We start from the raw sequence: 15,178 nt of genomic DNA on the forward strand, positions 1-15,178 counted from the left end.
AAGGGAGGTAAGATGTGAACGACACGTCTGTAAATTGTCACATTTGGAAAAAAAAAATGGGACTATTGCTGCGGTCCCCTCAACATCCTTGTTTTGTACCATCCATCCAGCAAGGCTGGCAACTAAGTCTGTTTCATTTTAAGGCGAAGGCTGCCTGGCTCGTGAAAGGGATTACACACTGTGGTTAGCCATAAGGCATGAGGATAGTGCTTATTTGTTCCTTGCTCTCTAGGTTTTTGCTTTGGGGAAATAATCTCTGCTTTCTTTCAGCATTTTTAACCTCTTCTAAAACTCCAGGGATGGCTGTGTGTCACCCCTCATCAGGACCAGAAATCAGAAGTGTAAATGACAACCTTAGACGCTCTAGATCCTTACAAAATGAAGGGAGACACAAGTGCAGAAGGTGATTCAGATGCTAGATAAGACGATTCAGAGGTAACTTTTAATTTGTCCTCTTTCCCCTGACAGTAGAAGAGTCTTGGAAGAGGAGATCCCACTGACATGCTCAGGGTGAGATTCAGCTTACTCTGGTTTGCTTATCAGAAAGCCTAGCAATGAATTTGTGCTGGTCACCCAGGCTTCCTTCCTTGGCAGTAAACCAAGGAAAAAAAAGTGATTATAAATGATCTCGTGATTACACACAGACTTGAGATGACTCAAACTGACATTTAGGCAGCTAAAGGGGTGTGCAAATTCTTCCATCTGCAGGATCTGGAAATGCAATTGGGAAGAGAATCTGCTTTTCTGTATGCCCCCATTAAGCCTAACTTATTGCCTAATTTATTTACTATATATAGTAAAAGATTTATTTTTGAAGTGCATTTGGTTGCTTATCCTGAAGGGTTCATAGATTTTTCTTGTTGTTGTTTTGGTTTTGGGGTTTTTGGAGGGATGTTGACATTTCTGTTTTCATTGTATTTTTTTTGTCTGCACAGCATTGAAATCTGCAGTTATTTCAGTGACTTATGCCAGTGTGTTTTTTATTACATCTCCTTTTGTAAGTAAAAATGTGAACAAAAAAAATCTATCCTTACTTAAGTTTACGTTGATAGAAGCAGAAATCAGTCTTTACGTTTGCATAGTAAAGTTAAACTTACCATTTCTATTCCAAAGGTGAAACTGGCACCCAAACCTGATTATTTGGAGAATGTATTTGGAGGAATGTGTTCTGAGGGATGCCTTTGACAGTATAATTTAAATTCAGTTTATAGCTTCAACAACAACATTAACAACAACATCAAAGTATGTGAGATTTTTTTTTAAAAGGTTCCATATTTAAAATATATATTTTTTTTTTCTGATGACTTAATGTAGTTCTAAATTTGACCTATGTCAAAGAAGAGGCTCCGTCCCCCAAACCCCTTATTTATGTTAAGCATTTAAGAAGAAAGAAAAGATGAGGAACAACATGTATCAGGAAAGCAAAAGTGACCATTACTAACCCTAAATTGTGCCTGAACCCTATGCTTCACTCACCTCAATATCTAATGCTTATTTCATGGGAAGTAATGTGTGTTTTTTTCAGCAATGCAACATATAAAACACTCATTGATATACTACTTTGGCTTTAAATATTTCAAAATATCTGTCTAAGAACCTATGTCATGCACATGTCATTAAATCTATCTGCTATATGAGGAAGAACTCATGGAATTAATGTTTCCTAATTTCTCTTTCAATGTCCTCCTCAGCTTTTACATCTGAGTATGCTTTACATCACCACTTTCTCCTTTGTGTGTAAAATAATTGTGTTACCTTTAAGTCTCTTGAGAAGACAGGGACGAACCCTGCTTGATTGCGGCTCAACCGTTAGGACCAACCAATGGTCCCTTGGACAACGCTTACCGAAAATGCAAATATGAAGAAAGGAAATGCCTGAAAAAAACCACACTGCAGTGACCGAGTTCATTCTCTTGGGTTTCACTGACCGTCCGGAGGTGGAGTTACCTTTGTTTGGGCTCTTCCTGCTCATCTATATCACCACGCTGGTGGGCAACGCTGGCATCATTGTGCTTGTCTGGCTCAACACCTGCCTTCATAGCCCCATGTACTATTTCCTAAGCAATTTATCTTTCTTAGACCTCAGCTATTCATCTGCCATTGCTCCCAAGATGCTGTTGAATCTGTTAGCACAACGGAAGACCATTTCTGTCTTTGGTTGTGCAACACAGATGTTTCTCTTCGCTGCCCTTGCTGATGCTGAGTGCCTCATTTTGGCTGTGATGGCCTACGACCGCTACGTGGCCATATGTCGTCCTCTTCTCTACGCTGTCACCATGTCCCACCGGGTCTGTGCCTTATTGGTAGCCGGGGCTTATCTCAGTGGGGTTCTGACCTCACTGGTCCACACGAGTTTCGTGTTCACCCTGTCGTTCTGTGGCTCCAACACCATCAACCACTTTTTCTGTGACATTCCCCCGCTGCTGGAGCTCTCCTGCTCCAAAACACAGGTCAACGAGGTCCTCCTCTTCACCTTGTGTGGCTTTATACAAACCAGCACCTTCCTGATCATCGTCGTCTCCTATGCCTGCATCCTTGGCACCATCCTTCAGTTTCATGCCGCAGAGAGCAGGCACAAGGCCTTCTCCACCTGCACCTCCCACCTGGTGGCTGTTGGCTTATTCTACGGCTCCCTCCTCTTCACCTATTTACGGCCTAGCTCTAGCTACTCACCAGACACAGACAAAATAATTGCTGTATTTTACACTGTGGTCTTTCCCATGCTGAACCCCATGATCTACAGCCTGAGGAACAAGGAGGTTATGGAAGCCCTAAGAAGATCAATAGAGAGGAAAGTGTTTTCTCAGACACTTAGCAGGAGAAAAGGCAATGAATAGGCTGTAGGGTAGGACTGGTGCAGTACAGCACAAAAACATTCAACCTGTCTTTCTAAATGCAGATATCCTTGTTTACTAACATCTCCATCAAAAACTAGTTTCCCCAGTTTCACTTTGTTGTTAATGAAGAAAAATGGGTTTTGGTGCTTGCATTTAGTGAGCTTACCCTCAAGAAGCAAATTTTATAGAAGAGACCACTTCATACACCTAAGAGAGATTTGCTGGTTTTTAAAAATTGAGTATTGTTATCCTGGAGAAATCTTTCATTCATGTAGTAAGCAGCTTTCCTGTACGTTTTGCAGGATTGTTTTCTGGCACTGGGTCAGAAGCATGAGTGACATGTCTCATCTCTTTTTCATTAGGCTGTGTTACTGATTATACACTGTAATAGATGTGTGCACAAGTTAGCCCTTCAACAAGTGCTGATGAGGGCCAACGGAACATGTCCTGTTAGGGACTAGCCCACAGGGAAGACCTTCTGGAATATGAATGATGTATATTTTTGACTGCGCATGTCTAACGTAAATAAAATTAATGTAAACTTGCAGGCTATGGTTTTCTTTCTCTGATTGAATGAGTGCCTTCTGTTTCTTTATTTGTTTGTTTCAGAGTCTGAAGAGTGAAGCCTGTTTTTTTTGTAGCTTGTGATGGAGCATGTGGTAAAACACCTGTGGGGGTCTCTCTTGTGCTAACACTAAATGAAAAGGCTTTGTTTTGAGATGATTGCTCCTTATCATTGCTTACAGCTTTCCAATACGAATCAGCACAAATGTTTGGGATTATATCAAGATTCAGTGATGATATTATTGTGTGGTTATTTGAGACAATGCATCTTGCACTGTTCTACAAATGGAAGTAGCATGGAACTCCAAAACAAGGAGGTGAAGTATATGCAAGGCAGGTGAAAGACACATACATTAAAGTCCATAATCATGACAGAAGCATTGCCTAACTTTATTTAGCAGTCTGTGATTTGTCTTGCTTAAACCTAGCAAAGTTTTCACTGACAAATGGGAAATCTAAACAGCAGACATCTACACGTGAAATGATTTTCTAAGGGTACCTTTAAAGACAGTGGAGAAAAATCTTTTTTTTTTTAGGGTTGCGACACATCTCTACCTGGTATGGGCACATAGTACCTACATATATTACCCTTTAAAGTGCTTATTTTTCTCCATCACCTCAAAAGATCGTGTAGGCAGATAGCAATATCATAGACCTATAATGAGACATTTAAAATTAGGTAATGACTCTGAAAGAGCCTCATAGTCTCTCTGTGTCAGTACAGATCTATAGGTGTCTGAGAAGCTTTCGCTGAATCATCTCTGAAAATGGTCTTCATCAATTAGGCAGTTGGAATAACGAATCTATGCCATTTGGGTAGTGATAGGCAAGGTGGGACCTTAGACTGCTATACACCAGTGAAGAATCCTAGTAGAAGAATCCTAGTAGAATTTAGGCAGTGAGATTTAGGTGCTAATTACACATTAAACCCTCTTAGAGTAAGAGGCTTTAAAAGAATACTTCTTGTTTCTTTTTCTCTCCAGATATATCTGCCTGTCCTGGCTTTATAGGGTAGAGATAAGTGGATGGTTAAAGCTATCCTTTATTTCAGTGGGACCAAGATTTTCCCTTTGAATCTCCATAAAAAGCCTTTATGCTTTTTATTGTTTTCATGCAAAGACCTCCTTAAATGTCTGAAAAGAACATGTTCTTTGATGGTGATGTGTCCCAGGCAAAGGACAGTGACCTCAGGCAGACTCATGCGGACTAAAGGAGAAAGGAGACATGATGCTTGCATACACTGCTTGTCTCAATTATTTAAAGGCACCAAGTTCTCCGTTCATAGTAGAAAAGTGGGACTAGTAGTTTAAAGTGTCCCTGACTTATGTGATTTGGGCATGGCAGTGGTACTACCTCTCCTTTATAAATAGAGAGCTGAGGGAGAATAAAGCTAACTTTGACCTCCATAGAATACTTATGTAAATTATTTCTACAGAGCTCTCAGAATCCTGTTGAAGTTACTGAATTTTGCAAGCAATAATCATTGCACTGAGCATAGTGTCCAGCACTCACCTATCTCAAACACAGACAACCAACTTTGATCTCACCTAACAAATTGTTGCATAGACCACTTCAAAATAGAAACCCAAGAGAGATTTGAGTTAATGGACCTCTGCCATTATGCTTTTCTCTTCAAAATATTGATGTTATCTAAACTAGCATCCGTTACTAAGACTAAAGAACAATATCACAGATGATCTTCATTTAATCAAATCTGCTTTCCGCAGGTAGCTATCATTTATGGCACCAACTCCATCAGCTAGATGTACAGAACAGGGAAAACCTTAAAACATCTGAGATATTGCTTATCTTCTCAAGATGATGTTGTGATGTGATTATCTCCTGTCCCTCAGGAGACATAAAGTATGGTATAATTGCCATGCTAGTGCGGTCTGCTTGTCAAAGATATAATTGCTTCAATTTTTTTCTGAGTGTATAAAAATACAGCTTCATATAAAAAGCCTGCCTCCTGGAAGTAAGAAGTAAAAATGAGGTAAAGTTGACGAGGCATAAAGAAGCTGGATAATGCTTGTCAGTTCTTGTAAAAATTAGTTCTTATTCTTGAATGTTCACTTTGAAAAGTAAGTGTATGCTGAAAGTTGCATGTTGACTGTTTGATTCTGCAAAGCTATCATATCTGTGCCTGAATTAAGTCTTAGTTACAAAGGTATGCCTCTGCACTAAGTGGGCAAAGACAGTGTAGAAGAGAATAAAGGGGATTTGTCTGATTTTATTTTTTACATATTTTTTGTCTGTAACTGTGGACCTTCTGCTTTGTATTTTTTTCATTTCCAGCTTGGATTTCTTGAATGCTTCTCGTGTGCAGCTATGAGGAATAAGCAAAGCACAGCTACTGAAAAGCATGTTTGCACTAAGATTTAGGATTTATCTCTCCTGTCTTAGGTTGGGGTTCATAGCCAACTATTTTAGGTTTAAGGCCTTTTGTTTATGCATACGACCGGTATGTGGCCATTTGTAAACCTCTGCTCTATACCATCATCATGTCCAAGACAGTCTGCTGGAATCTGGTGAAAGCTTCATACTTCTGGGGGTTCCTGAACTCTGTGATACACACCAGTGGCTTGCTAAGACTAAACTTTTGTTCTTCAAATGTGGTAAACCATTTTTTTTGTGATAACAGCCCGCTCTTCCAGATTTCTTCCTCCAATACTGCTGTCAATGAGCTGCTGGTTTTTGCTTTAGGAAGCTTGGTTGAGATAAGCAGCATCACCACCACCTTCATCTCATATATTTTAATTATTCAGGCAGTGCTGAGGAGCCGTTCCAAGGAAAGAAAGTACAAAGCCTACTCCACTTGTGCCTCTCACCTGATGACTGTCATCTTGTTCCATGGAACAATAATCTTCATGTATTTCCGACCAGCCACCAGCTACTCACTCAACACAGACAAAATCGCATCTTTGTTCTACACTGTGGCGATCCCTATGCTGAACCCCATCATTTACAGCTGGAGGAACAAGGAGGTAAAGGATGCCTTACGGAGAACTATAGCCACCAAAGTTTTGCATCACTGACCCTTTGGCTGTCCAGAGAGATCCCAAACTGAATTTTAAGGGATGACCCACAAATAAGTCCAAAAAAGAAAACACTTAAGCACATGTTTAGTCTTAAATTTCCATTGCTTTTGCATATTAAATATGTTTCCTGTGTATTTAAGCACGATTTTGAACAGAACCTGACATGAAATTTATTGCAGATGGAGCAGCATTCTTCTTGCTGAACCTGTGCCACATTATGAAGGCAATTTCAGCGTACATTGGAAGAGGGTCTGTGAAATGTTACCAATGTTTAAATGATGCCTAAAAGTTCTGAGAAGAATGCAGGAAAGTCATGCTGCAATCAGGGATAAGCATCAGAAAGACACAACTGATTATGTCAAAAGAAAATATAGGTTTTCTGTTCTTCATTTTTAGTAAGATGCCTGGTCATTTATTTCAAAGATGAAAATATGATGGGTTGATCAATTTTGTGTCATGCTGGTAGAAAAGTAAATGCAAAGAGCGAAGGAGCTGGGATTTCAGTTCTGTTGCTGTACTTGCTGTACTTCTAGCATTAGCAGAGATGCTTTTTTTTTTTTTCAATCTTTGCATTTTTTCCCATGTAGTAAATGCAGTAATTATAAATAAATGAATTAAGAAAACAACAACACAGTTTAGCTATTTATTTAATGTTGAGTTGGGAAACAGTGCTTGCCAGTTTGCCCAGGTAGATCTTAGACTTGCAATGACTTTTAATTCTGAAACCACATCCTCAGAACAAATAGCTATTGGAACAAAAGCTTTTGCAGCCTTTTACATATATTTCCAAAGATACGGACTAATAGGGATGGTGAAAGATACCTCAGATGCCAACTTTTACCAAATCAAGTGATTTAATTGGCAGGAATAAAAGCAGACAGTTGAAGAATGAACATCTGCCTGACTTAGGGGGAAAAAAACAATCATCTCAGGACCACATGAACAATCCTGCAAGCAGTCTCATTTGGGCTGATTCCATCACATGGGACTTCAGAGGCATTGCAAACACTTTCCTTTTGCAGAAGCATGAAATAATAGGAAAACAATAAAAGTCTGTTTTGAAAAGAAGAAGAAAGAATGTTCTAAGCCATGTATAAGCCAGGGATTTCCAGCCAGAATGACTAAATTATAAATGCTTTAGAGTTTTGAAATCTTAAGGTATTTCTTACCAGAGCTTTTCCACACCTCTGTGTTTGCTTTTGTCCATGCACTTACACTCAAACTAGATGAATATCACAGCCCTACATAAGATTGCCTTGAAGATCAGCCAGGAGCTTTATCTATCATGAAATGAATATTCCTCACCATCATACCATGCTTGCCTTCAGACACAACTTGAGGCATTCTTTTTATTTTAAAGGTTCAGGTTGACTGTTATCTTAAACAGGTAGAAGAGCATGTGCCCACCTCTCTGCTGGAGTACCAGGTAACAATTTTCTGCTACCAGTTCCCTACTTTGTCCAAAGTAAATAAGTGTTGGTGGAGATACTCTTATTGGTGAGTCCACTTTCCTGCTTAATGCAACACAAATAAAAACAGACTCTACCCTTTGTACATCCCTAGTGCGAAGACAATTAGGGGCAGTCGGGTCTGAAACAAATATCTCAGCACAGCATTGCAGAAGAGAGGTGAGTATATTCACAAAACCAAAACAAAAAATAGCTTGTCTGTAATTATAGATGAGAAGTGGAGATGTCATGCTTGAGATACAGAGCAAAGCAAGAAAAGAAGGGGAATAGACTTGCATAGATGTCATATTAATATATTTCTGCTAAAATGGTGTTGCACTTGCAATGCCAGGATATCAGACTAGATGCCTGTTCAGGATACAGTCATGCCTTTTGTTGTGACTCAGCTCACAGAATAAAGAGGGATTTAGAGAGGGATATATAGAGATATATAGGGATATATCATTTAGAGAGGGATATATAGGTGTCTATACGTAACCAGGATGTATAGGATCTCAGTGTACTCACTAGACACCTAGCCAGCATAATGATGGTAGCTCATATGTGAGTGGTATCAATCTCTGAGTGGCTTTGGCTGCATTGATTAGTTCCAGCCTGTAGAAAGAGACTCTTAAGTCACTTGATAATAATGGAAGCAGTTGTAAACATAATTTGCTTTTCTCATGGGACAATTCAACTGAGAGCAATTACTCTACACTGAAAGCTTGTTTTAAAATAGTAGTGTTCATTTGTACTGGCCAGTTGTTCCAGGTATCTGGATGGAAAAATATAAATGCAGGTATGAGTTCATTTCCATCTCAACAATTTTTTCATCTGAGGGATTCTCTACATGCACAATGGGGCTGGTTCCTTTCTCACAGGAGGAAGGTATTACAGCAGTAAGTATAAATTGCACATGACCATGGAATTAAGTAATTTGGAGTTTACTGATACTCCTTAGCCTGAACTGGAGTGAAGAGAAGCAAGAGGTGTTATCTTTGCAAAATCAAAATAAGCATCAAACTTCAACTCTATCAGTCATTTCTCTCTCCCTGTCTCTCAAAATTGTTTTCTTCCTATTCATGCTGAGTGTCTCCAGAGAAAAATTACACCAAACTCTTCTAATACGCGTAATTATTCCAAAGAACTTTTCTCTAACACAGATACAGAACCAGTCCTAGAATGAAATGAAACAGGTATAAGAAAATACAATTATTTTCTGTGTTGTTTCTTTTTTCTGCAACAATATGCCAATGTTGGTTTCTAACATGAAATACGTTTACCTTACAGGATATTTTGTTTTAAGAAAAGCATTTGAAAGATCAATCTTCTCTTGAACCTTTAGTGAGAGGAACAGAGGGGTAAGCCTTCCTTAGGAAATTATAAAATATTTTGTGGTCTTCTTTCTGTTTTCCATCAGGTAAGACTGGTAACATGGCAGATAATGACATAATGAATCAAAGGCAGGAAGTGAAAGGTTCTCAGGACTGAATTTGTCAATATCCAAATGATGAAAATGCACCACATGGTAAATGCATCTCAATGGTAAATCACACCATGATTCTTTCAACATAAACACTGGTACTTTTCAGATATGCAAATAAAATATTTAAGATCTACTCTTTATTAATAATGCTAATTACGGATGTCTAGATGGTGTCATAAACTCCCAATGTAAGATTATTTTTCCTACGCATGAATCTAGCTCAATGGATGGAAGAACATCTTAGTCTTCCAGGTGCATAAAGTGAGGTCTGTATCTCCTAACATTTAATGATCTAAGCTAATCTGGCTGGGCACTCTCCCTTTGCCTTGGTCTCCTCTACTCTGCTACAGTGGTACTCCATGAGAAGAAATGATCGTCTTCAAGTTTGTTTCATGTCACCTGTCCTAGGCAACTATCTTACAACAGAAGTAACCATCGTATCCTAATCCAGAAAAGAGCTGACACTAGAAGCTTTCCTTTGAGACAGCTGCAGTCAGGAGAGAGGCATCTCACCCACATGTAAGTATCTTCCCAAACTGGAATCTCTCAGAACAGCATTACCAATTTGGAAATGACTGCTTAAGGAGTAAAGCATAAACAACATGAATGAGGTTTCTTATCTGTTGCTTTGGAAATAAGAAAAAATATGACTCTATAGCTTTTAAGAACATTTTTAAAAGATATTATGACTTATTAAGATTTTTAAAAGATGTTTTGACTTAGATAATGATGTCTCAAAAGTACTGAGCAAACATGAAAGAGACTTAATGGATTTAAAGCTGTGGATTTTGCCCTGCAAAGTTTTGGATGTCCCATCCCTGGAGGTGTTCAAGACCAGGTTGGATGAGGCTGTGGGCAACCTGATCTAGTGGGTGGCATCCCTGCCCATGGCAGGGGATTGGAACTAAGTGGTCTTTAAGGCTCTTTCCAAACCAAGCCATTCTATGATTGTATAAAAGCTATGTTGCCAGCTTACAGCCTTATTTATTGATGAATGCTTGGTTTTGGCTCTTTATGAGGACAGTATTCTCCACCCTGAGCCTTATAAGAAGTACCTAGGAGTTTTCACTGTCTCTCAGAGTTTTTTCTGCTTTACTAGTGAAAATGGTTTAGGTCTTACTGCTTGTTTTAATCTTCTTTTCCCATACGTTTGCTCCTGGGTGTATGCTACTGCAGCTTATACAAATGAGATAGAGTCACATATGTTAAATGTTTGTGATGAAAACAGTGTGCTTGCAAGCCCCTAATTTGGGACCATTTCTTCAAAGTTATTCCAAGAAATGGGCAACAGTGAGTGGTTGATGCCTTCTAAAATTTAGTCCTCCAATAGACTGTTAGTTATTTCACAAACTGGTAAAATCACCTCAAAATATCAACCACTTTAGAAAATGTTAGTCATTATATTTTGAAATACTCATTCAAAAGTGCATTAGGGGAAAAGGCATGAAAGAAGCTGTGAATTCTCCATTGGTATGGGGCATCAAGGACTGCTTCAAATTCAGGAATACCACTGGCATAGTGGAACTCTGCCATGGAGTGTGGAGGTAGGCTAGATAATTTCTTGAGCTCCCTTCACTTCCTCCAAAATTCAGCTCCATGGATTCTGATGGGTCTGCTCTCTATGTCTTCTTGAATGGCAGGGATTGTTCCATCTTATATCAGAGAAAGGTAATTATGGAAAATAAAAGAGAAGAAAGGGGACCAATGGAACCTGGAAAGAAATTAAATAACTGGTTATCATTTTAGGTGTAAAAGCCAAAACTGGAGGGGGTGAGTGGCATAGGGACTGTGGTGAGGGACACTGACAATCCATCCCATGCTCTGATATGTGGCTTTCCTTCTCTACTCCAGCAGGCAACAATTAAATGAAAATGATGGTGCAAGAGAATCATACCACTGTGGCTAGCTTCATTTTCACAGGATTAACTGATAGACCAGACCTGCAGCTTCCACTGTTTGCTGTCTTTTCTTTGATTTATGGGATGACCTTGCTGGGTAATCTAGGAATGATACTGATCATTAGGTTTGACCCATACCTGCATACTCCTATGTACTTTTTCCTCAGCAACTTGTCCTTCTTAGATGTCTGTTATTCTTCCACTATTACTCCCAATATGCTGCTCAACTTTTTAACAGTGTCAAGGGGAGTGTCATATAGTGGATGCCTTATACAGTACGGCTTCTTTGCACTTTTTGCCACCACAGAAATGTTTCTCTTGGCTGCAATGGCATATGACCGCTATATGGCCATTTGTAACCCACTGCTCTACACTGTCATTGTAACCAAAAAGGTTTGTTTACTGTTAATAGCTGGATCCTATTTTGGGGGTATTGTAAATTCACTGATACACACCCATGGCTTGCTAAAATTGTCCTTTTGCGGCTCAAATGTCATTGATCACTTTTTCTGTGACCTCCTCCCTCTCCTAAAACTCTCCTGCAGTGACACCCATCTCAACAAGGTCCTTGTTACCGTATTTGGCTCCTTGTTTGAGGCAACCACTTTTACAATCACCATCATTTCTTACTTTTTCATCGTTGTCACAGTGCTGAAGATCCGTTCTGCCAAGGGCAGGCAAAAAACTTTCTCCACAGGTGCCTCCCACCTTACAGCTGTTTTCACATTTCATGGCACAATCCTGTTCATGTATTTCTTCCCCAGCTCCAGCCACTTGCTGAGCACTGATAAAACTGTTTCTGTGTTCTACACCGTAGTTATTCCTCTGCTCAACCCCTTAATATACAGCTTGAGAAATAATGATGTGAAATGTGCTGCAAGGAAACTGCTGAAGAGGAAAGTCTTTATGTGCTGAAAGCCTTTCACAGTGGCATCTGGGGTGAATCTGTACAAAACCCCATTGTTTTGGATGTGGATTATGAGGTCACAGTTGACTGGAGGCTAGCAAATGTGACACTCATCTGCAAGAAGGGCCAGAAGAAGGACCCAAGGAACTACAGGCCTGTCAGTCTGACTTTGGTGCCGGGGAAGGTTATGGAGCATAGTGTCATCTTCTTAAGTGCCACCATGCAACATATACAGGACATCTAGGTGATCAGGCCCACTTAGCATGGGTTTATGAAAGGTAGGTCCTGCCTGACTAACCTGATCACCTTCTATGTCAAGGTGATGCACTTAGTGTAATGAAGCAAAGGCTGTGGATGTTGTCTGCCTAGACTTTGGTAAAGCTTTTGACACTGTTTCCCACAGCCCTCTCCTGGAGAAACTGTCTGCTCATGGTTTGGACAGGTGTACGCTTTGCTGGGTAAAAAACTGGCTGAGTGGCCAGGCTCAAAGAGTTGTGGTGTTAAATCCAGATTTAACGGAGCTAAATCCAGTTGGAGGCCAGTCACATCAAGGTGCTGGAGTGTGTCCGAAGAAAGACAACAAGGCTGGTGAAGGGTCTAGAGAACAAGTCCTATGAGGAGCAGCTGAGGGGAGCGGGGTAATTTAACCCAGAGAAAAGGAGGCTCAGGGGAGACCTTATTGCTCTCTACAACTACCTCAGAGGAGATTGTAGTGAGGTGGGGGTTGGTCTCCTCTCCCAAACTATCTATCGCTTCTTGTGATAGAACAAGAGAAAATGGCCTCAAGTTGTGCCAAGGGAGGGTTAGGTTGGATGTTAGGAAAAATTTCTTTACTGAAAGTATTGTAAAGCACTGGAAAAAGCTGCCCAGGAAAGTGGTTGAGTCACCATCCCTGGAAGTATTTAAAAGAGGTGTAGATGTGGTGCTTAGGGACACGGTTTAGTGGACTTGGCAGTGCTAGGTTAATGGTTGGACTTGGTGATTTTAGAGGTCTTTTCCAATCTAAATGATTCTATGATTCTAAGATTCCTAACTGAAAGATGTGCAATATGGAAAGACAGATATAAATCCTCTTACTAAAGCCTTATTTCATCAAATTCCAAGTCAGTATAACACACAGGCTCTGCATTACAGAGGTTTTAAGTGCCGCCTTTTCACCTGCCAGTTTTTTGAAGTCTTTGGATACCAATGTTGTTTGTGCCTCTGTGAGAGCAGTTTTAAGAAAGGGAAAAAAACTGCTGTGCAACAGCAGCTGGGAGAGCAAGGAGTGAGAACCAGCCCTGCAGCCCCCAAGGCGAGTGCAGCAGGAGGGCAGGAGGGGCTCCAGTCATGCAGCAGCAGTTCCCCTGCGGCCTGTGGAGAGTCCCCTGGTGGAGCAGGCTGTCCCCCTGCAGCCCACGAGTCCCACGGCAGAGCACATCTCCGCGCTGCACCCCGTGGAGGAGCCCTCGGTGGAGCAGGTGGATGCTGGCCTGGAGGAGGCTGCAGGAGCAGGCCCTGGGCCAGACCTGTGGCCCATGGAGAGGAGCCCACACAGGAGCAGGAGGCCTGGGGGGAGCTGCCGCCCATAGGGGACCTGTGTTGGTGCAGTTTGCTCCTGACGCATGGACCCTGTGGTACGGAGCCATGTGGGAGCAGTTCCTGAAGAGCTGCTGTCTGTGGGCAGCCCCCACAGGCTCAGTTCGGGAAGGATGGCATCCCGTGGGAGGGACCCACGTGGAGCAGGGGCAGAGAGTGACCGTGAAGGAGCGGCGGAGATGAAGTGTTAGGATTGACCACAGTCCCCATTCCCCTGCTCTACTCAGGGGGAGGACGTAGAAGAGGGTGGATGGGGGGAAAGTGTTTTTAGTTTGTTTTTTATTTTTATTTTTATTGTTCTCATGGCTCTAGCTTGTTAGTAATAGGTAATAAATTTCATTAATCTCCCTATGCTGAGTCTGTTTTGCCCATGAATATAATTGTTGAGTGATCTCCCTGTCCTTACCTCAACACTTGATCCCTTTCCATCATATTTTCTCGCTCTTTCCCTTTGAGGAGGGGAAGTGAGAGAGAGCGGTTGTGGTGGAGTTCAGCTGCCCAGCTGGGTAAAACCACCAAAGTTGCCTGTTTTCTCTGTGGACTATGGAAAGATCTAACATGACCAGCCAAGGTCAAAATTTTGAATTTTCATCTGCCCAAATTTAGGTACCTAAATCTCACCTCAAGGCTTTAACTATTCCTTGTGATTACTGTTATTATCACCTGTTGCCCCTAGGATTAATGCAAAGGAAGACTTAATAGTGGCACTGTAAGACTCAAAATATTTGTGCATGTTCTGAAAAACATAGCAACTAGGCAATCTGAAAGGTGACTTCGAAGTTGTCTAGGAAGAAAATAAAGGAGAGGAAACTTGTCTTGTAAGCATGTGGCATTGGTAATAATATCAATAGAAATCCTCCAGGAAGTGGCTTGTACAATTGTGTGTCATTTTGCTCCAAGTGTGCATGCTTTGAGAACCACTGTTAGGATTTCTTTCTCAAATACACCTCAGATCTTCAGTGAAGAAAATAAACAGCCTTGGACTGGTGAAAGTCTCAAAGACTGAATCTTAACCAGCTCAGTTCACAGAAGCAGGACTAGAGCTGTTGCAGGAGTTGCTCTAGGTCAGATGGCATCTACATATAAGAGTGGTAAACTGAGAAATGTATCTGCCTTTTGCCTGCAGTGTCTTCCAACACAACAGGGTTTGTATAATAGTTTAATCCTTGGTGTACTTTCTAGGTACAGAATAAACCAAGCTTTCCAGCACATATCCATGACATCTCACAGACACCCGACAGTGAGAGCCCTCATCACTACCCTGCCACTGGAACCCTACAAATTAAAAGACATTTCCATAAGACATTCCCTCCTCCTCCTCAAACACTGCATGTAGCAATTTCATGCACAACCAAGCAGAACAAAATTTTTGTGATCATTCATAAGTGATTAAGAAAAAACAGAAAGATAATTACTGAAATA

The 15,178-nt window shown here is 40.8% G+C and overlaps 1 protein-coding gene across 1 annotated transcript in view; it reads left to right on the forward strand.

Annotated features, from left to right (window-relative positions):
• The first annotated feature begins 1,700 nt into the window (after positions 1 to 1,700).
• LOC308196569 (uncharacterized protein) overlaps positions 1,701 to 15,178 on the forward strand; it is a 28,714-nt gene continuing 15,236 nt past the window's right edge. The window contains exons 1-2 of the mRNA XM_080595706.1: positions 1,701 to 2,836; positions 6,043 to 6,385. Of these exons, the coding sequence (XP_080451832.1) occupies positions 1,872 to 2,836; positions 6,043 to 6,385 (1,308 nt within the window). The 5' untranslated portion in view covers positions 1,701 to 1,871. The remainder of the gene's footprint in view (positions 2,837 to 6,042; positions 6,386 to 15,178) is intronic.

Source organism: Anser brachyrhynchus (assembly GCF_964034855.1).
Source record: "Anser brachyrhynchus genome assembly, chromosome: 5".
Lineage (NCBI taxonomy): Eukaryota > Metazoa > Chordata > Aves > Anseriformes > Anatidae > Anser > Anser brachyrhynchus.